The 23,202-nt window shown below is 39.9% G+C and overlaps 1 protein-coding gene across 5 annotated transcripts in view; it reads right to left on the bottom strand.

The window, feature by feature from the left end:
- Nucleotides 1–23,202, bottom strand: part of RPS6KA2 (ribosomal protein S6 kinase A2) — a 264,581-nt gene that overhangs the window by 17,248 nt on the left and 224,131 nt on the right. For all 5 annotated transcript variants that reach the window (XM_089530038.1, XM_089530037.1, XM_089530035.1 and 2 more), the window contains 4 exons: nucleotides 13,266–13,330; nucleotides 10,359–10,461; nucleotides 9,415–9,545; nucleotides 8,591–8,716 (listed from right to left, as the gene is read on the bottom strand). In XM_089530038.1, coding sequence (XP_089386164.1) covers nucleotides 8,591–8,716; nucleotides 9,415–9,545; nucleotides 10,359–10,461; nucleotides 13,266–13,330 — 425 coding nt within the window. The remainder of the gene's footprint in view (nucleotides 1–8,590; nucleotides 8,717–9,414; nucleotides 9,546–10,358; nucleotides 10,462–13,265; nucleotides 13,331–23,202) is intronic.

Raw genomic sequence — 23,202 nt, 5'->3', positions numbered from 1 at the left:
TTTCCTTAATATTATTCCAGATATTTCAGGAGTGAGACCAAGAACTGAAAACAAAATATTATTGCCAGCTCAGGTCAATTTCCTTTTCCTTGTCACCTGATAAAGGAACAATGATCATTTCCCACAGTTGCTGGGAAACATGAAATGATGATATAAAAAGTACAGACTGAAGAGTTTAAGAAATACAGTCGGCTCTCTGTATCCACACAGTCTGTATCCATGGATTCAAAAATGTTTAAATTTCAAAAAGTGAACCTTCATTTTGCCATTTTATATAAGGGACACAATTTTACTATGCCATTTAATGGGACTTGAACATCCACAGATTTGGTATCTACAGAGGGTCCTGGAACTAAATCCCAGCAGATACCGAGGGTCCACTGTACATCATTTGTATAACAGTAGATCTGAGTTGTTGGATTAACAGGACTGGGAAGGATCTCTGATTCTTTTGAATCAAATTCAACCACTAAAACAAACAATTATAAATAATTTGTTCAGCTAATATGAGTGATCTCTTTCTATGAGTAATGTAACAGGTGGGCCAAGAATTGATAAGATCATAGAATTTGTGGGCCTTCCATCTGTGACACTGTTCAAGGGAGTACACCATTTGCAAGAAAGGAAAATTAACAGACAAATGCAACATTCTTCCTTCTGTGTGTAAATATGTCTCTTTAAGGTACAAATAACAGGAACAGGAGATAAATATGCTTGATTTGCATTTCAGTGCTGACCTCTTTTGCACATCTGTTTTGATTCCATGTGAATAAAAAAAAGTTGTCTGTCCCTCTCTGCAGTTCTTCAAATGGTTTGATGCAGGTCTTTGGTCACAAAATGTTTACATTCAGGGAAAGTGTGCACAAAATGCACATATTAAGAGAAATATACACTAAACTGTATATGTTGTGAGAAATGCATTCACAAATGCATATAATGGAAGAAGTGCATATGAGGAGGGATGCTAATTTTCATGTAAATCTCTCTCCAAACTCATACAAAATTGGAATGAAATGAGCATGTACAGTAGTTCAAAAAGTTGAGTCGAAGAAACTAAACCCCTCCTTAGGCATTAAAAATGTAACTGACAGTGAGCATGTGAAGAGAGGTCCAAAATCTGGATACTCAATGCATAGAGACATCAGATGTAGTGGACACTCACTTGTTCTGATTCATTAGAGAATCCATTTGAGAAGTGTGACAAGGAAGAAGCTGGAACTAGCACTTTCTCCTCCTCTTGGCCTGTTTACTATCAATTACATTTCTAATGGCTAAATTAGACTGCCTATATAGGGAGGGCAAGAGCCGGCAGCAGTGGTGATGGCTTCAAGGGCTATGCTGGGAGGAGTTGCTTAGACAACAGCCTGTCTGGTTGTATATGCAATTGTCTAAAACACTACTCCCAAAGTGCCTTTAGTTCCAAGGACCTCCATGCCCCCATCCAGAAACCAAGCATTTTGAAATAAAAGAACTGGCAGTCTCCTCCTCCTGTGGCCACAATTGCCGATTTTATTGTCTTTCCTTTTTTTTTTTTTGCTATTGTGCCTGTGGCCTTTCACATCTTGCCATGCTTGCCACTGCTGTCTTTGGTTCTACCTGTATAGTTTCATCAGTGGAGGAACCCAATAGGCTCTCAGATTCATTTATTTCATCCTCACATATGACAGTGAAAAATATGAATGTTTTCTCCCCACAAGGCAAAATAATGAGAATTTGTACACATTTTCAATCACTTTTTGCATTTCAGGACTTAATATGAAAATATTATGAGGTCTTTTTTGTCCCTGCAATGTGGAATTGAACTGATGATTAGTATGTTTGGATGTTGCATTCTTTTATAGTGGATAAAAGCCTTATACACTGGTGCCTCGGGATACGAAATGATTGGGTTACGAAATTTCCGGGATACGAAAAAGTTGGATTGGCAAAAACTGTTTCGGGTTACGAAATATTTTTCGGGTTACGAAATTCATTTCGGCGCGAAATTCAAATGCTGCAAAGTGCAGCTATAGGCTTTCCAGTGCTAACGGATTATTTTTCGGGTTACGAAATTTTCGGGTTACGAAAGGAATGGCGGAACGAATTAATTTCGTAACCCGAGGCACCAGTGTACTCCTGGGATGGAAAGAAAAACGTTTATAATTCAGTGGTCAGAAAATCTTTACTGATTTAGCTATGTATGAATGTATATTTTATAAGTATCAGCTTCAAGGAATTATTTTTAAAAATATAGCTAATTTATAATAATCTACATAATGATATCATGTTGTAACATATAGATTCTCTCTCTCTCTTTCTCTGACTTTCTTTGTAATTACGTTTTAAAATTCCAATTAAAAAAGTAAGAGCTTTGTAGAAAACATTATATTTTACACACAATATACAAAATGTTTTTCACAAAAAACGTCATTTTCATGTAAAATGCAATTTTCTCTTTTGCTATTTTTACTGTTGACAAGAAAAACACTGTCATTTCACTCTTGCATAGGGGCAAAAAATCTCGTGGGGGTTGACAGCTTGATGGGGTGTTAAGACACACTTTCTCAAGGGTGAGAACATTTGAAGATATTCTAGAATTAGACAGAATCCATGTTTTGCTTTGATAGATGCCCCTTCTCTTAGAAGCCCCTTTTTGCTTAACTTGTTGACTTCCAGCAGTTGCTTTTACATTTCTGTACTATTCATGTTATGTTACAAAGGTTCAGGCCACTTATTTGGAGATCCTCCAGAGAGTAATATTTCTCAAAGTGCCTGATTCTTTTAGTGTATTCCAGTGTATTTTAGAAACACAGTTCTTTTTTCAAGGGCATTTTCCTTCTCATAAACTTGTAATAATAAACATCTCTCCTCCTTCCTTTAACACATATAATTATTTTATCCAATGTGTGGGGTGGGCTTTGAGCCAGCTTCCTGTAGTTGAGAAATGGTCAAAATAAAGCTCTCATAAACAAATAAATAAAGTGAACAGGAAGTAATGTCTGGTCATTTCCTGTTGTTCAGAACCCTCTCTTCAGACTAAAATGATGTGGGGCAAAACATGGTGAGACTACCGCCCCCAAAGGTGTTAGAGGGTATTTGGGAACAAAAATAGTTTGCTTTTGGGTGAAGCATGTGGTGTGTATGGCCTTCTAAGGTCTCTCAAAGTTGCCCACCCCTGTTGGAATGGTTTGAGCATTGCACTAGGTAGGACTCCAGGAAACTCAGGTTCAGTTCCTGGATCAGCCACTGAAACCCACTGGATGACCTTGGGCTGGTCACACTCTCTCAGCCTTAGAGGAAGGCAACAGTAACTCCCTCTGAGTAAATCTTGTCAAGAAAATCCTGTGAGAGGGGTTGTCATAAGTTGGACGTGTCTTGAAGGCATAACAACCACCAAGATGTCATTTCCATTGTATTGCCCAGGCGTGGAAGTACACTAATACCCAGAGGCACTGCTTGCAGGACATAACAATCCCATGCTGGTCCTTTGTAAGCTATGCAAACAGACACTAGGAATCAGCTACTTCAGCTCCACTGGCCATGCTGACATTTCTGTAGACTAAGAAAAGAAAGAAAGAAAGAAAGAAAGAAAGAAAGAATCCCCCTCCCCCAAACTAATATAAAATGTGAAGTTGAAGGCTTTTACAGCCATCATCCATAGTTTTTGTTGGTTTTTTTAGGCTATGTGGCCATCTTCTGGAAGAGTTTATTCCTGATGTTTTGCCAGCATCTGTGGCTGGCATTTTCAGAGAATGCTGCCATAGAAGAGGGTGGGGTATATATGTATATGTGTGCGTGTGTGTGTGTGTGTATACATACATACACACACACACACACACACACATATACCCCACCCTCTTCTATGGCAGCACACACTGTGTGAACCCTGGTTGAGAGGAAGTGATGTACATGTTAATTACTGTGTTGGTCGGTTGTTGAATGGCAATGCCTCAGGGTCGGAAGATATGCGACCAGGATTTGTGTCTATTTAATTAGTGATCCATTGTCTGCTGGGAAAACCACTGATCTTGGGTGGTTTTCATTTGCAATTTGCTGGGTCTTGATTTTGCTGTTTATCAGGACTGGCAGCCCAGCTTTAAGGGTTTCTTCTTTCCTGTTGAAACTGTCCAGGTGTTTGTGGATTTCAATGGCTTCCCTGTGCATCCTGACCTGATAGTTGTTGGCATGGTCAAGAATTTCAGTGTTTTCAAATAGCATTTTATGGCCAGGGTGGTTTATAACATGTTGTGCTACTGCTGATTTTATTGGCTGACCCAGTTTGCCAGTGTTCAAACTGTGTTGAAATCCTGTGTTTGCTGGTCCCTATGTAGACTTGTCCACAGCTGCATGGTATGCAGTAAACTCTTGCATCTGTGAGATGGCCTCTTCTATCCTTCACTGAGCACAGCATTTGCTGGATTTTCTTAAGCTGGTTTGTAAATCATTTGGAGGTTATGTTTCCACACTACTTTCCCTATGCTGTCTGTGACTCCTTTGATGCGTTGTAAAAATACTTTCCCTTTGGGTGGTTGTTTATCTTTACTCCTATGGATTTTTCTGGGTCTGGCAGACATTCTGATGTCTGAGCTGGAGTAATCATTGGCCTGTAGAATCCAGTCTAGTTACTTCAATTCATCTTCCAAGAGATGGGGTTCATAGATCCTTTTTGCCCAGTCTACCAATGTTTTTACTGTGCTTTTTTTTGTTCTGGGTGATGGTTGGAGTTCTTTTGTTGGTATCGGTCTTTGTGTGTAGGTTTTCTGTATACTGTGTTGCCCAAACGTTGATTCATTTTGCAGATGACCAGGTCGTTCAAGAATGGCAATGTTCCTTTCTTTTCCTTTTCCATTGTGAATTGGATGTTCAGGTGGATGTTGTTCAGATTCTTGGATGTCCTGGTCACCCGCAAACTGAACCAAAGCCCGAAAAACCCACAAAAAAAAAAAATAATATAAAATGATTTCTCATTACTTTCAAAAAAGCCCTGCATGCTGGTAACATATTCAGTATTTCAGATGCTGAACAATGGCTGTTGCTCACTAGTGGTGAAAGCAATTCAGAACATGAAGTGACAGATGGATTCAAATTCAGTGAGGAGGGAAGAAATAAGAATGTGCTCACAGAAAAGTGTGGTAGCAGATGGTAACATTTGTTTCTCTGTTTTGAGCTACACATGTAACTTATGCCACTCTCCATTCATGGGAAACTGACAACAAAATACTCTCATGCATGGCAAGAGACATGAAGGAACAGTTGAGGATGGTGAAGAGGAAGACTGGCTTCTAGCTCTAAAAAAGACTACGTTTTCTGCTGCTCCAGAGGCTAGAACATGGAACAAGCTACAAGAAAAGAGATTCCACCTAAACATTAAGAGGAACCTCCTGACAGTAAGAGCTGTTTGACAGTGGAACACACTCCCTCGGAGTGTGATGGAGTCTCCTTCTTTGGAGATCTTTTAAACAGAGGCTGGATGACCATCTGTCAGGGATGCTTTGATTGTGATTTCCTGCATGGCATGGGATTGGGCGGGATTGTCATTGTAGTCTCTTCTAACTCTATGATTCTTTTAAAAAGAGACAGGGTAAACTAGTACCAGGCAGCTGTAAGAGAGAATCCATACAGACTACAACCCATTGTCTGCATATATGAAACAGACTAGATGGAGTCCAAGTGCCCAAACCATTCTCTCAATCAAGAATCATGTGGTGGTATAGGGTAAAGGATAACAAAGAAGAAACGTCGAGGAGCTCTTTTGGTGGAGAAGGCTTGCTTTCATTCATTCTTTATCTTCCAACTCTATGATTCGATGATCTTAAATTTTACAATTCTCAGTTTTCCGCTTCTGCTCCTAATGTTGAAGATGTTCTTTACTTACAAAGGACCCTTTCACACCACACAACTTTAGTGCTATGATTCCACTTTAACTGCCATGGCTGCATGTATGGAATTGTTGATCTTGTAGTTGGTTGCAGCACTAGAGTTCTCTGGCTGAGAATGCTTAATACCTCTCCCTAAACTAAAAACCCAAGATACCACAGGATGGAACCACAGCAGTTAAATAGGACTCAAAGGGCTATAACTCTGTAGTGTGAAAGGACCCGGAAAAGAAGGTGATGCTGCACTATAATATTTTGCTAGAGAGCCTGCTTTAAAAAACAACTCAGAATTTTCTTTGCTTCATTATAAATTTCAACCTGATTAGCTTCCTGTAATGAAGCATAAGGCAAATAATACTTAGAAAGAAGAATAGCAACTGTTGTACCTGTACACACTGAAAAAGCTATCTCAACAACCATTACCAAGCAATGCCAAGTTTCTCAACATAATAGTTTACTAGCATTAAACTGATGCTTTTTTAAAATATATATTCCAAATACTTGCTGTTTCTGTTTCTTATTAATTAACTATTTTTGTTGCTCTTCATCATGCAGTTTTAATGCCCTACTCTGCATGCACTGTTCAGATTCTGATGACAGATAAACCACACAACAAAGCCAAAGATGGATAGCCTTAAGTCAAAATACACCCAAGGCCTGTTACAGACTGCCAAAATAATGCTGCTTCGGGTCTCTTTGGAGGTATGCTGTTTAAATGATGCATGCATCCTAAGAATCCGGAAGCTGCACCAAAGCTGCACTCCAGTGCTTAGGAATGGAGTGTGGCTTTGGCGGACCTCCGGACTCTTAGGACCCATGCATAATTTAAATAGCATACCTCCAAAGAGACCCGAAGCAGCTTTATTTTGGCAGTCTGTAACAGGCCAAAGTTTTATTTGATTAATGTGAGATCATCTACATATTTCTACAGTTGCAAAGCTTTACTAATCAATGTAAACTCAAAAAGCAAAACAAAACAAAACAAAAGCTGAACACTGAATGATCAGCTAACCAGAAGTCAAAAAATATTAAATGTAGACGCCATACCAATGGTATTTCATGCCTCTTTTGAGTTTGTATCTAAATAACAGCTTTCCCCAACCTGGTACAGCGCACCCGCGCCATACGCGGGCGCGCCATACGCGGCCTTGAGCATACGCGCTCAAGCCGTGGGGCGTGCGCAGGGCGGAAGGGGAGGCGCGTCCCATTCAATTGAATGGGCGCGCGCGCCTGTTGCGCCCCGCGTGCGCCCGCGCCGCCGTGCACGAGCCCCATTGTTTCCAATGGGGCTCGAGCATAGGCGGAATTCACCTTACGCGGAGGGATCCGGAACGGATCCCCCGCGTAAGGCGAGGACGGACTGTACTCTCTGCGAATGTATGCTACAACTTCCATATTGCCATAGATGTCCCCCACCATTTTCCTCTTGCCTTATGGCAAACATAGCTTATGAAACAAAGGGGACTTTCAAAAGCTGTGTATGATAAGGGAAATGGTACTTTGTACTAGGGATTGAAAGAATATTTTAAAATATTCAAAAATGGTTGAAAAAAACATTTTCAATTGCTGAGGAACACTGTTGAGAAGAATCCTAGACTGAGAAGAATCTTCACAATTGGGAACAATTCTGTGTAAAATTCAGAAATATTAATTTTGTTTAAGAAGCTTGTTCCACAGTAAGATTCTTCACTGGCAGATTTACATTTTACACCTTAATAATACTAGTCACGTGAAATATATAGGAAAGACAGCATGCAACCCAACACCAATTAATGTGGCTTTTCACAATATAGTTTTTGTGGGTTTTTCAGGCTATGTGGATGTGTTCTGGAAGAATTTATCCCCAGAACACAGCCACATAGCCTAAAAAACCCATAAAAATCTATGGATGCCAGCCATGAAAGCATTGGACTTCACATTTCCACAATATATTTCAAAAGAGCCTTTTCATGTTCGGCAAATTGCTACTTTATACTAACAAAATAAGGTAGAAACACAAGACCCATTAAAATAATAATACAAACTCATGAATGAAAGAAATGCAATGATTCACAGTGACCACAAAAAACCAGCATTTACCTGTTTGAAGTTTGCTTATCTATACCTGTGGGAATCAATTTTGTGACATAGGTTTTTCTAGACTCAGTCTAGTTCATCTCATGCAGTATACTGAGGCTATGAAAGCTTATGTTACAAACTTCTTTCTTGTAGTCATTCTCAAAGATGGTACAATATACTTTTGTATGCTGACACAGACTAACATGGCTATGTCTTGCAATACTTGTGCCTTCAAATTGTTTCCGATTTATGGTGGCCTTAAGGTGAGTCTATCACAGGGTTTGCTGGGGCTGAGAGTGTGTGACTGATCCAAAGTCACCCAGTGGGCTTCCATGGCCGAGTGGGGAATTGAACTTTGATTTCCAGAGTGGCAGTCCAGCTCTCAAATCACCACATGATGGTGACTCCCCTTTGCAAACTACTATAGAATCATTATTTCTTGGCTTGCTGATGATCCTACTAATAGTCATCAGATAAAGTTTCTTTGAGGAATAAAGTACTGTATAAGCTCAAAATGTGTACATGCTTGGTTGTTTAAAATAGGTATCTTCATACTTCTTGCACCCTGAATATTTTTCTTGATCAAACCAATTTTTTTCTGCATCAAACCACTAAAATCCTGCACCAACCGAGCTTGTCAGGTTACCACCAGATGATAAGACACGGAGATTTCATACCTTTACTGCAAACTCTGCTTCTGTAGACTTATGTACACACCTCTTGCATACAGAATATGAGCCAACACCAATATCCTCCTTGATTTCGTATCCATCTGTAAAGTGAATATTGTTCCCATGTAACTGCTACAGAGGAAAACAAAATAACGGCAATAAGAAGGCAGGCCTCATGGCAGTGTCCATCAGAAGACTCTCTGGAATGAAAGATGACTCCTTATATAGTTTTATTAATCAGATGTTTTGTTACTTCGGTCCAATTAAGCCTACAATCATTTGCAGATTTTGTTAAGATTAACATTACTGAACTCAGGGTGGACGTCTTGTAACTAAATACAGTGTGCCCTTGCTTTATGTGGGGATCCGTTCCAGACTCCCCCGCATAAAGCAAACTCCATGTATGCTTTTCCAACCATGCCTGGAGATGCCAAGAACTCTGGCATGAACTCTGGAATGTTCTGAATAGGAAAAACTGATCAGAAAAGGGAAAAATTTCTCCTCACAGTTCTGGATGATGTAGTCTAGATGACTGCATGCATTTCAGGAAAGCTAGAGTGTTTAGGTGTGTCTAGGGCAGTTGCAAACTCAAAAGAAGCATCTTGGAGAGTTCTGTGTAGCTTTGGGAATCAGATATGGGTTGTCCATAGGAATATTTAAGCTGTGTCTGCATATATACATTTGTAAACAAATTCAAATATTCTAATATGCTGTAAGCTCTAATGACTTTCAAAAGAAACCAAACCTGTCCAAAGGCTTCAAGTGTGTCTCGCTGTTTGGAGAAGCCAGGTGAGCATAAACAATAATATACCCAGGTTCACCACACTTACCTGGACAATTGGATGAACTGTCATCTTGTGTGGCTCTTGCTGTGCAGGTTCCTGCACCAAACTGGATGCAACAAAGCTAAACCCTCTGAAGAGATTATGAGCATTGGCACTGGGAGGAACACCAGGGGAATCTGCAGAGGTGATGAGACAGGACTCAAGGAACAGGCAACAGAAGATGCCAAAGTGTCCACCCAGAGAGTACAACATTTCCTTCAGTAAAGCCTAGTAGCTACTGTGCATATCTAGCCTACAGCACATATCCTGGTCAATGCTGGCAAGAAGCAACTCTCACATAAGTACCATGACGTTCATTTCAGTATGATAACAAATACCCTTTTCTGTTTCATTTTTGTTTGGCTATAAAGCTGTTTCTGTACTTCCTGGATGGGCAACTCTTAATATAGAGGACAGTAAGATCATGTTATGTGAAACTTTCAGTCTTCAGTCCAGGAAGGTGTTGCATGGAACTAGAAGGCTGGTTTGCAGCCTAGAAAGTTGTTGTTTTGAAGGCTGGGAATAGCAGCATGGAACAAATCTGAATTGAACTCAGGAAGCTGTTGTACAGGGGCTTACTACTGAGTACAGAAGGGAGTGCACAGAACTGCCGTGCCTTGTACATCTGGAAGCCATTGAATTGGACTTTCTCTTGAGCAAACAGGCATGGAATTGTGTTCTGTAAGTGTGGTGGAAAATATGGTAAGAATCACATCTTGCCCTGCCAGTCTTGCCGAAATGCAATGACACTCTGAGACCTTTCCAAAACTGAATTCAGCTCATAGGTAAGAACAGGCTTTTTGTCTTATCCAGCAGGGCTCATCTTATGTTCTTATGCTTTCTTTGCATTATGTTCCTGGAAGACTGTTGGGTTTTGAATCAAAAAATAATGCTGAATCTATCACTTTCTCCCTTTTCCTTATTGATTTATTTATTTCCTTGATGAATACCTGTTGGTGTCCGTGATGTGAATTCAGGGTCAAAATGAAAAGTGTCCTCTGGCCGTCCTACTGCAGGTTTAAAAGGGGGTTTGATTTCTTTCCTGTACAGTTTCTATAAAACAATGACAAAAACAATAATTGGGTTACTGATTGGTCAACAAGCTCAGTAATGCAACAGTTAAGCAAGGTGGTTTATATCCTTCTTGAACCTTGGTGGGTGGGAAAGTGGTACGGTCCTTGCATTGATTGGAACTCAATCACTGAGAGCTACATGTATATGGCCTTGGGAAAATAAAACTCTGACCATGCAATCTGTACCTTAAATTTCTACAACATTATCACTCATGAAGTCAGAACCATGTGCCTGTGCACACATTCCAATCTGTACACTGGAGGAGGAGAAGGGGAGAGAGAGAGAATAGAAACAGCAATGAACCATTTTATTCTCTTTCTCCTTATTTTATTGATTTCTACCTTTACTGAATGTCTGCAAAGGATAATAATTTTGCAGCCTTTTTGAAGTCTGCATAGGTCAGTAAAGGAATGAGTTATCTACAGAGATCTTCCAGAAATAGAAAGACAGGGCTCCAGCCAGTGACGCACAACAACCTGAAACTGCTGAACATAGTAATGAAGGAATGATTCGCCCCTTTTCACTTGCTGCCCCCCACTCCTGAAACCTTCTTCCCCCACAAGCAAGAGCCATCACTTCTTTAACCAGCTTCAAAACGGAGTTGAAAACCATCCTGTTCAGAGTAGCCTTCCCAGGCATTGCATAATTGTCACTTGCTATTTGGTGTTCTTTTGTTGTCTGTTTATCAAACCATTTCCTGTATTGCTATGTACTGTATATGCATTATCCTACTTGAGAGTATGTATTTTCCCTGGAAAATGATTAACCATTCATTAAGAACCCAAGCCCTCCCTCCAGTCCATCTGTCTTGGTCCAGGCCTTGGAGGTAGAGAGGAACTGCTGGACCTCTTACCCTTTCCCTCCACCACTCTCTTCTCCTTCTGTGTCATATCTTTTTAGATTGTAAGCCCGAGGGTGGGGAACCGTCTAACTAAAAAGATTGTATGTACAGCGCTGTGTAAATTTACAGCGCTTCATAAATAAAGGTTAATAATAATAATTTCCTTGAACTATATACTGTACTTGCTACTCCCCACATCCACTCCAAAAAACAGATATAAGGATGAATTATCTTCTAAAATATCATCTCTGAACTATTGCACTGACAAAGTGATACTGTCAGTAGAAGCCAAAAAAAGCTGAAACTTGGGACCTATGAATCACTTTTCCATTTCTATGTTAATAAGAACACATAACTCATGTCTATTTTTAATTTAGATTGATGTCTTTGCTGAATATATTTCTCAGGCAGCATAACTGGGCAAAAATCATTTTCTCCTTATAGCTTTTGAGTTCAGAGATAGCTGCAGTTACCTTTCTTAAAGGGTCAAAGGACCTAGTTCTCTATGTCTCACCTATGAATGTTCAGCCTGTGTGTTTTCCCTGGTCTGTATGTACTCTGGAATGATGAAGATAAGTCTGAAGACGTGAGCTGTTCACAAAATCTAAGGAGTAATATGGAGACAAGCACAGCTCAGCACCAAGTTCCTTTGCTTATTGTTATTGCCCTTTCTTTCAGAGTTGTGATTGGAGGGAGTTACAACAGGGAGATGGGATCAAACCAGGGATCCCCTAAACATGTTACTTGCTGGTTTAAAGAGACAACACCATAAACTAGTATATCTGCACAGCTACCTCACTTGCTGTGCTTCTTGTGTGTTGAGTTCAACTCTGTCCATGTCCATGCAAGATTTAGGTGTTGCTACTGGCACAGTCCTTAACTGTTGGGCACTGGTAGAGTTTACAGCGATACTATCAATATGCATGCCATGTTTATACTGTATTGTATTCTTCTGATTCTGTGTTCTTCCCTTCCTCTCTCAGACACACATTTGGATATGTTAGCATACTGACAGTGTATCTCTAGCCTCTCAATGCATGTTTTTAGTCTCAATAATAATAATAATAATAATAATAATAATAATTTGTTTTATTGATATACCGCTATTCCAAAGATCATAGCGGTGAACAGCAAGTAAGCTAATTAGCAAGTAAGCTAATTTGCCCCCAACAATCTGGGTACTCATTTTAGCGACCTCGGAAGGATGCAAGCCTGAGTCAAGCTTGGGCCCTTTTGCTGGTCTTGAACTCGTAACCTTGTGGTTTTGAGTAAATGGCTGCAGTACAGGCATTTAACCACTGCGCCACCAGGGCTCCTATACAATATATTACTGTTTTAAATTGTTTAATTCTGTTTATATCAATTTAATTTGTATATTGCCCTGAGATAATGTAAGGTGGAATACACACACACACACACACACACGAAAGAAATAATCAGAGGTTTACATCTCTAGTATGAATACTTTGGGACCCAGCAGCAAATCCAGGGGATTTTTTCTTTTTATGAATAAAATGAATCAGTATTCATACCATGGTCCTGCAGTACTGATGCATGTTGAATGCTACTAAAGGTGTACGAAAACCTGGGAAGCACATTGTCAAGGCATAAAATTAAGCTCATTGCTGACTTTCTCTGTAACAATTGTGAACGGAACAAAGCAGAGTTGTCCTAACTTTATTCCTCTAATCCTCTCCCTAGCTACAAGAGATAGCTTCCTTTTTAGTAGCTAGAAGCATCATTAGAGGGCACAAAGATTCAACTTCAGTTCAGAACTTATGTTGTTTCATCTTCTGAAAATGACAGAAGACCAATAGACTATCTACTGCTATGTTACCTCTTCTTTAAAACCCCACTATTACCTGTGCACTCAAAGACTCCCATAAAGTGTTATATCCAAAAGGATATAACATACAACAAATGTCTTTAGGGAATTACTTACATTCCAGTCAATAGTAGAGAAAAAGGGATGTCGTTTAATTTCTTCGACTCCATCAAGGCCAGCACCTGTGAAAGCAATGAAAACTGTTAAAATGTATTTTCTTACGGTACTTCATGTGATTCCTCCATGGCTGACAAAGACAAGACAGAAGGTTTTTTTGGTTTGTTGAACCAAAATTACAGAATAGCTTTCCATAGAAAGCTAAATCTGGTCCCACTTTGGCCTATTTTTAAGCGTGTCTTTATTTAGTTGTTGAATTATATCCCAGAATGGGTATCCTACATGGGTTGTTATAAAGATCATATGGAAGAGGCAGTGGAGAAGCACATGCACTGTCTTGACTTCTTGAAGCAAAGCTAAAATATAAATACAACAAATAAACAACCATTCCATACCTACTAGCCTGATAACATTCAAGCAGTTAAAATCCTGAAGCACAAGTTTAGTTTCATTCTTCTGCAAAATCTGTTACAAATCCTTAAAAATGTAAGGTCAGATATTTTTCGACATGTGTCTGTTTCATGGATTCAATTTGTTTACTGAAAGTGACTCTGGAAACAAGGTTGTTCTGGATCGCTTTGCGTTTGTAAGTACCGATGACGTGGACAAGCTCCTTGGAAGTGTAAGGAGAACAACGTGCTCTCTCGACCCTTGCCCCTCTTGGTTGACTGTCCTGGGAGGAGATGCAATGAAAACATCGTTACATCTTATTCTCAATGCATCTCTTCAGGAGGGTATATTCCCAACTGCCTTAAAGCAGGCTATAGTAAAACCAATTTTGAAAAAACCCTCCCTTGATCCCCTGTTGAGAAACAATTATAGACCGGTTTCTTTGCTACCATTTTTGGGCAAGGTGATTGAGAGGGCGGTTGCCTTTCAACTCCAGGCTGTCTTGGAGGAAACCGATTATCTGGACCCATTTCAAACTGGCTTCAGGGCAGGATACGGAGTTGAGACTGCTATGGTCACCTTAGTCGGTGATCTCCGTCTGGCCACTGACAGGGGTAGCGTAACCCTGTTAGTGCTCTTGGACCTATCTCTCGGGGAGGTTCCAGATGGTGAGGCTGGGGGACAGTTGCTCTTGTAAAAGAGAGCTTACATCGGGTGTCCCTCAGGGCGCCATTCTGTCCCCCATGCTGTTTAACATTTACATGAAGCCTCTGGGAGAGATCATCCGGAAGCATGGAGCTCGGTGTTATCAGTACGCTGATGACACCCAGATCTATCTCTCCATGTCTCCGACTGATACAGTGACTAAGGAAGGCATCTCTCCTCTGGATGCCTGCCTAGGGTCAGTAATGGGCTGGATGAGGGAAAACAAACTCAGGCTGAATCCAGAGAAAACAGAGGTACTTGTGATAGGTACCCCAAGTCCAGACAGGGAAATTTGTCATTCAGTCCTGGGCGGGGTTACGCTTCCCCTAAAGGACAAAGTTCGCAGTCTGGGAGTACTCTTGGATTCATCCTTACAATTGTCATCACAGGTGGATGCAATGGCCAAGAGTGCTTGCTACCAGCTTCGGCTGATACGCCAGCTGCGTCCCTGTTTGGACCAAAAGAGCCATGAAACAGTAGTACATGCACTGGTAACCTCTCGGTTAGATTTCTGTAATGCGCTCTACATGGGGCTACCTTTGTACCAAGTTCGGAAGCTTCAGTTAGTCCAAAATGCTGCAGCCAGGTTGGTCGCTGGAACATCTAGGGCAGACCACATAACACCAGTATTAAAATCTCTTCACTGGCTGCCCATTAGCTTCCGGGCTCAATACAAAGTGTTGGTTATTACCTATAAAGCCCTATATGGCTTGGGCCCGAGCTACTTGAAGGAGTGCCTCCTCCCACATAACCCGCCCTGCACTCTCAGAACAACAGGGAAACATCTGTTAGAGTGCCCGAGAGTGAGATTGACAACAACTCACAAAAGATCATTTGCGACAACAGCACCGACCCTCTGGAACAATCTCCCTGACGAAATCCGGGTCTGCCCTACTTTGGATGCCTTTAAGAAGGCTTTGAAGACATATTTATTTAGGCTAGCATACCCGTCTGATTCCTTGTAGATATCATTCCTGATAGAAGTTTACCTTACGGACTGATAGATTTTAAGGTTGTATTATAATGTGTTATTGATATATGAAGATTTTATATTTTGTAAATTGAATGTAATTGTGTTTTGATGTAAACCGCTTTGATCACCGGAAAAGCGGTATATAGTGGACCTTTGTTATACGCTGGGGTTTGGTTCCAAGATCCCCCGTGTATAACAAAATCTGTGTATGCTCAAGTCCCATTAAATATAATGACATAGCAAATGGTGCCCCTTATAAAAAATGGAAAATCAAGGTAAATTTATACTTTTTTTGAACATTTTCAAACCGTGTATGCTTGAATCCGTGTATAAAAAATCCGTGTATAAGAAGGGCTGACTGTATTATTATTATTATTATTATTATTATTATTATTATTCCTTCTTCTTAGTCTGGTGCTTTCCAAATGGAAGGGACAACCTTTACATCACTTCTCACCAGCATAACAATTGGCTGTGTTCATTGGGACTGGTGGAAATTGTGATCCAATATATCTGGAAGTTACCAGTTAGGGGAAGTCTGCTCTACAAGTATATATTGATCTTCCCTAGGTAGAATGGAGTGGGATACTTCTAAATATTCATCTACTTAAAAATTATTTTTGCCTCAAGTTTAATTTATCTTTCTCCCCTTTTCTTCTCTCCTTTTCCATCTGTTCAGCTCATTTGAGTCATCATCTTCAAGAAAACCAACAGGTGCTGAGAAATAATTAAACAACTGTCAGATTTGATTGAGAGAGACATATATGTGATTATGCAGTCTGTTATCTCACAAGAAGAAGAATATTGCAAGGCAGAAGACACTGCACAACAATTTGCATGTTTCCCTGTGTGGTGCTGTTTATTTCTAGCAATCTTTGCTTTCTGCAGTGATTTTTAAAGACCACTAGCTCCTTGAAGAAGGTACTGGGATACTTCCAAATAGACAGCTCCTAATGTTACCATAACATTGTGCAGCTGATTGGTCTTTTTTTGTCCATAACAGATTTTCTGTGGTCAGAAAAAAGCAGTAGAAAAAGAGGGAAAGGAAACAACAACAACAACAAAAGACACCCTTGTCTGAACATCCAGGAAAATTCTGGAGGCAGGGCAATTGCACACTAAAAGACATGTCTGGAAGCATCCTAAATTCCTGTGAATGCTAGTCTTTTTCTTCGCAATAGTTGTGTTTTCTGGAAAGCAAGTGGGCAGTTTTGCTGAAGGCCTTGTCAACAAATGGTTCTATAAAATGTGACAGCTATGTCAACTGCGTACATGATGTTAGAGCTACATTCACCAGTTCAATGATCAGAAACAGCTTCCTCACAGTCTGGCAGTGAGTAATGAGAGAACACAAATGCTGCTTTCATCTTATGGATGTGGCTGTCAATCTCATGCATACATAGTAGCTGGGTTTTAAGGAATACTTGAAATTTCTGACTTTGTTGTGCTTGGCCAGAACACCCAGAACAGAAATCAATAAACATAAGACTAAAGCAAGGAAAAATATTGGTCTGTTGCTTTGTTATCAAGTTTCACTGAACCGGATTTCAGGTTCAGAGTCAGCATAGCCAGCGGGGGATTATGACTCTGGAGATCAGGGTTTGATTCCCTGACCTTGAATTAGCCACACACTCCCAGCCCTAGAAAACCCTGTGATAGGGTTGCTTTGGGGTCACCATAATTCAGAAAAGGCTTGAAGGCACATAACAACAATCACTGAACACCTTCTGTGTTCAGTAGCATTTAGTCAGATGCAAAGAGAGACTTGTATACTTGACCACTATGATCACAATTGGATTTAACTGTATTAATGACAAATCAGTCATTGAAATTGTATGCCTCATATATTATCCTACCATTTTGTTTACCAACTTAAAAAGAAAAACAAATTGATTATTCAGGCAGGATTGGGGAAGGCAGTGACATTGCTAGGGGTGTGCAGGGGCTTCACACCCCACTAGGGGACACCCTAAGAGGGGGGTGACACAACTGGTTCTCAAAATTCTGCCTTTACACCTGCATCCCTTTAAAATGAAGAGATGGAGTGAGTGGGGTGAGGCCTAGTGGAAGGGAAAATGAGATGCCATAAGTTCTTGATAGTGTTTTTTTTTAAAAAATCAAAAAAGTTAATTAATTTTTTTAATTTTTTTAAAAAAATCCTTTAAAAACTTCACATTTTACCAAATTTTCACTTTAAGAAAATGACACTATGTTTATGTAAATACATTTAGGCTGTGCATATGATACTGTAATTTAAAAGTGTAATTTAAATTGTGCTAGCTCTTTTATGTTATGATTATTACCATAACATAAACTGACTATTTTCAGTAATATATGGGAATTCCAATTTATGAATAACATTAGTACAAAAAACATTACTAAAGATTCTGTATGGTGTGGTATAGGAGGAGGTCAATGCAGGAGTGACACCATGAGTTATGGCACTGGGTGACACCAACCCTAGTGACGCCACTGGGGGAAGTAACTGGACTGCAGGTCTCATCATCTCACCATTCTTAGACTCCAAAAGCCAAGTTCCAGGAATAAGCTTTGAGGAATATTGTCTGAAATTAAGGTTGAGGCTACACCATATATGAAACCAAAAATAGAAAGGATGCTGACTGGTTATATTCAGTCAGGATGTTACAGATCTTAAAACAACAACAAAAGCAGTCATCATAACCTTGGAACAATGGGGACAATGGAACAGCCTAAGCTTGGCTCAGGAAACTGTGAAACAATACTTGCCCTCAAGAGGCTGTCACTGACATGAATAGCATATAGCATTTATTTTAAATTAAGGTTGGGTACACAAGAGTTTCTTTTTAATGAATTAAGGGGCTGTACAAACAGCCCTAAATGGGTGGTCACCAGCCGCCCCTTCTTCAACCGGATTGAGGCTGTGGCAACGGCACGCTTCAGCCCTGATCTGGCCTTTCCAGGGCATGAAAAGGAGTCGTAAAAAGTGGCTCCTTTTTGCACCCTGGAAAGGGTGCCATAGCTGTGGTGGCGTGGCTATATGTGGCTATAATGGTACATTGATCCATTGAATGTACAGGAAATATTAAGTCAACAATTATGCAAGTATCATTAATTTAAGAGTCTATTCTAGTTGAAACTAATAGTCAAATGGGATGGGGCAGACTGTGGTCTTCTAGATGTTTTTAGACTGCAAACCCTGCATTTCTCACTGTTGCTTAAGCTGACTTGGACTGATGGGATTTACATTTTAACATCTAGAAGGCTGCACTTGGACGACTCCCATTTTAAGAATTAAGCAGCAGCAAAGAAAAACAACACCTGAGATTTCCCCTCCTCCTTCTCAGATACATGCCATTCAGAAATGCAACTTCTACAACAAAGCCAGATGGCTACAAAATTACACTGCCAGAAATCCTGTTAACAACTGTCTGTCAGAATGCTAATGCTAGGATTGTTGAGTGTGGGATCAAATGGTGCTGTATAGCAGTTTCATCACACCACCCACAGTGGTTACTTAGCTAAGGCTGTCAGCCACTAGGGAACAATCTTTGCTCTTTGACTTCAGCTTTGGCTCAGACTGGATCAAATTGTTCTGCTCAGTTAGCGTGATATGTTTGTTGTGATTCCAGATTAAAAAGTCAGCAATGGAATTTAGGCATGGTAGGGAATATTCACTTTTTTATCTGCTGTACTGGTTCTCAATACAAGCATGTAAAGAAATGCACAAATCCTCCAGGATGCTGTGTCAATTAACTATTCAGCTAGATCTAGTCTTTTCTGTTCCCACAATCAATTGTATAAAAGCCAAGATTCACATTTTCTTTTGCTTTAGTATTTTTCTTCTTTCCTTTTAAAAAGTCTTGGGCCTCATTCCCACTACCTTTTAAACCAGATCGCGAATCAGTTTGAACCACTTCAAACAACCCTGGTTCCCACTTAATCTGAATAGCTGAAGTGATTCCGAGAGTGGGGCCATGTGCTAGACCCATTTAACCTGCATCTTTTTGATGCTGATTTTTTTCCACTTCTTTTTCAATAAATTGAATTTGCCTAAGTGTGAACCACATGCGGATCTGAATCGACTCAAATTTCCCCTTCTGTCAGCTGGAACCAAATCATTTTGAAATGATTCATTTGTGAAAGGGAACCACAAGTGGATTATTTTGGAGGGGGAAAATGCAACTGGGGCAAATGTAGTGGGAACCATGCTTTGCTGTCGAATCGATCCATCGATTTGCATAGCACACCAATTTATCTGTAAATGGGAATGGGGCCTTGGAAGCAACACCTTTATTACAGATATTGGATCCAGAAAGATGCTTAAGAAGAGGACACTGGAAAAAGTTTGCTTAAAGTGTATATTAAAGGTGAGAAGTGTGGTCTGTATTTGTATCTCTTTGTGTTAAGTTCAGTGACCTGTTTCTTTTATATTATAATGTCTCTGGCCATACAGCCCTTCTGAGAATTCCATTCTACTGTTGATGCCCTGCTCTGTGTTCATGCCAGACCTTGGAAAATTTACTGTTTGGACTACAACTCCCAGGTTTTCCTAAGAAGCATGGCCAATGAATCCCAGTAGATTTGTGGGAGTTGTACTTCAAAAAAGTAAAAAGCATGGAAGGACATTGCAATATATGACAACTGCAGCAAGAATAATATATGCCTGAAGGTGGAAGACTACTGCTATGTCTACACAAGAGAAGATTGGCTGATGAAAGTAATAGAATTTCCTGAAATGGACAAATTGACAATACTGATCAAAGAGAAATCTTTGATTAATTTTTTAAAAAGATTGGGAATTATTACTTATTGCCAGTTGCATTGGGGATATGGATCAACTATAGGGTTTTTTTTTAAATAAACAGTTTGTGTATTGTGGAAGCATAAATATAATTTATAATGGAAGTATAACAATTAGTGGTATATATCCATCAGTTAGGCAGGGGAAGTCAGCATTATTTGTTAATTTTAATTTAGTAGTTTAAATAATTCTGTAATGGTTTGTTTGTTTTAAAGTATCTTTGTGTTGTTGTGTTAAATTGCATTTATGTTTAATAATTCTAAGTTGAGCCATGGACCAAGTTCCCCGGAGACTCCCTCTCGGTAGGACCTCCCCGTCTCCACAGCAAGACTTAATAACTATGTTTTTCTCTGTACCTCTCAAAATGGTGACAGGAAGTGATACTGAAGAAAAGTGATGTATTTGGGGATAGTACTGGGTTTTGTGGTGCTTGTGGATATAGGTTTTTCATATGTTTTCATGTACTTGGAGGTCATTCTGCAATTTGGGGCAAAAAAATACCTGAAAATCATGCTGAAAATATAAAAGAAAAGGAAAAGGGAGGGCCTTTAGGGAACCCTTGGAGGCTTCAAAAGCCACAAAATTAGAGTCCTATGCCCACCCCAACTGAGACCAATCCTTTGCTCAATGCATGTTCCACTTTTGATTAGAGGCAAGCACCTTCAAGTCATATAGAACTTTCTTCCATATTATAAAGCAACTTGCCTAGATAGGTGTAGCTAGCCCCTTCATTGTCCTACTTGGGAAAATTACTTTAGACAATTGCAGTATGTCATTTTGATATTGTTTTTATTGCATATAATTGTCTTTTTTTCTGATCCAAGGTAAAGTGGCTTGAGCGTATTGCATAAAGGTGGAATGTAGATTAATAAACCATGCATTTCTCTACATATCTGTTCAGAGGTAAGTGACAGTCTCAGTAAGTTCAGTAAGGATGACTCCCAGGAAAGTGGGTACAAGACTGCAGCAAAACCCAAGTACCGCCACTCTAGAAGGACAGATTGACTTATGGAAAGTAAGGAATGGGATTTAGTTGCTTTTTGTGTACAAGAGGATTCCATACAGTATGTGTGAATGATGGAATTAGAAGCATGATGTTTTCACCATGCCAAGAAGGGGATCATTGGATTAAAGCAGTAAGGTGGGATGGGCATCTACAGAAGGCGTGATGCCCAAATCTGCCCTATTTTAAAAAAATCTTTTTGGTCCCCCATAGGCCATATTTGGCCATTTCTCTGAAATTGTAATTTGGGGCTATTTTGAGGTGTAAAGCCCCCTTGGAAATCTCTGGAGGTGGAGTAATTTATTTGTGACTGATTTCCTCCTCTCAGCAAACTACCCTGGCTACATGCAGACTACAGTCAATATAGTTCTTACCCCCATGTAAGATAAGAATGGTATACAGTCCACCCTTGCCTTACGCGGGGGATCCATTCCGGACCCCGACACGTAAGGCGAATTCCACCTATGCTCGAGCCCCATTGGAAACAATGGGGCTCGTGAGCGGCAGCGCGGCAGCACACAGGGCGCCACAGGTGCGCACGCGCCCATTCATTTGAATGGGACGTGCCCCCCTTGCACCCCACAGCTTGAGTGCGTACACTGTATTTTTAACAGACATTTTCCATGTATTTAATGGTAACGATAGTTTGACACATCCCTCTTCATTCATAACTGAGGTAACAATATAATATTGTATCTACTCAGTTCCCCCAGTGTCTCCTGTAACAATTCATAATCTACACAACATTTTTACAGGAACTATGCATGTATTTGCATTTAAGAGGTGGAGGGAGAGGAGAGGAGGACAGATTTATAGCTTTCAGGACTAAAAGATATCAGTTCCATGATTTAAGATGTTTTCCCCCAGAAAGTGTGTGTGTGTGGCAATTTGAGCTAAATATGTAAGTGAAAAAGTTCAAGGCAGCTAGAAGATGTTCAGAGAGTATTAAATGACAGTAAGGATTGAAATACTTTATGTCACATAGCAGCATTGTGATGCAGCTAACAGCATGAAAGGGAAACGTCAAAATTTGTTTGAAGTCACTGTATACATCAGAGATGTTTTGGTCTTGCTGACTCACTAACTTGCCAACAGAGTAATTCACTCTGGACAAGTTTAAAATCTGAAAGGATGTATGAGTGTGTGTGTGTGTGTGTGTGTGTGTGTGTGTGACATTTCACATTGGTATATCTTCACCTCAAAGCAGGACTTACAAATGTATTTTCAAATAATAAAGATACCTTAAGACTATGTAAAACAGAGAAATTTGGAACATATATCGTGTCCAAGTCATTCTGAATTACTAGCTAAGTCTGAAAGGGAAACATCTGGTAAGTGTCTCCTTGAGCAACTAGGGCAAGAAGACATATCGCCAAACAGCTAACCTCCTTCCTGCTGACCTAGACACCTGAAATTTGGCAGAAAACTAAAGGAGAGCAATCTGATCTTTGCAAATTCCTATATTATTATTAGCTTTATTTATATCCCACCTTTTCTCCAAAACGTGGACACAAGGTGGCTTGCAGAAATAACATGAACTATGCCTCTTTGGACCAATCTTTGGATCAGAAAGTATCCACTAAATTTCATTTATCCAGATGTTTTGATGCAGTTTTCAGGACTTTAAATGCTTTAATATACATGTGTGAAAACAGGCATTTAAGTTCAGGGTTAAAAAGTATTCAAAAAGTATTTTCAAACCACATATTAATGCAAAATTGTAACAGAATTATGGAAAAAAGCATGTTAAAGTGATATGGACCAAAAAAAAGATATCTGCCCATTCCTAGCTCATGACATACTGACTGCATTTACACAGAACAGCAAGCCTGGAATCATGTCTTCCTGCTTCCAGTACAAGCTTGGATCAAAAGCCAGGGTTTATTCTAAGCCTGAAAATCCTAGCTTGCTTAGGAGAAACAACAGATGAAATAGTATTGTTTCAATTACTGTTTAGTTTAGCTGATTCCACAGCTTGTTCATAATAAGCTGGATTGTCCTCACTAGTCCATGTGAATGTGTCAGTGGTTACTAGCAAACTATGAAAAGGGGGATATTTTTTATACCCAACACTGCTTCTAAG

This window comes from Sceloporus occidentalis, unplaced genomic scaffold, assembly GCF_023333645.1.
Source record: "Sceloporus occidentalis isolate IW3139 unplaced genomic scaffold, rSceOcc1.0.p SCAF_6, whole genome shotgun sequence".
Taxonomy (NCBI): Eukaryota; Metazoa; Chordata; class Lepidosauria; order Squamata; family Phrynosomatidae; genus Sceloporus; species Sceloporus occidentalis.
The sequence above is the reverse complement of the archived record's forward strand: the minus strand, read 5'-3'. Positions and strand labels throughout refer to the sequence as shown.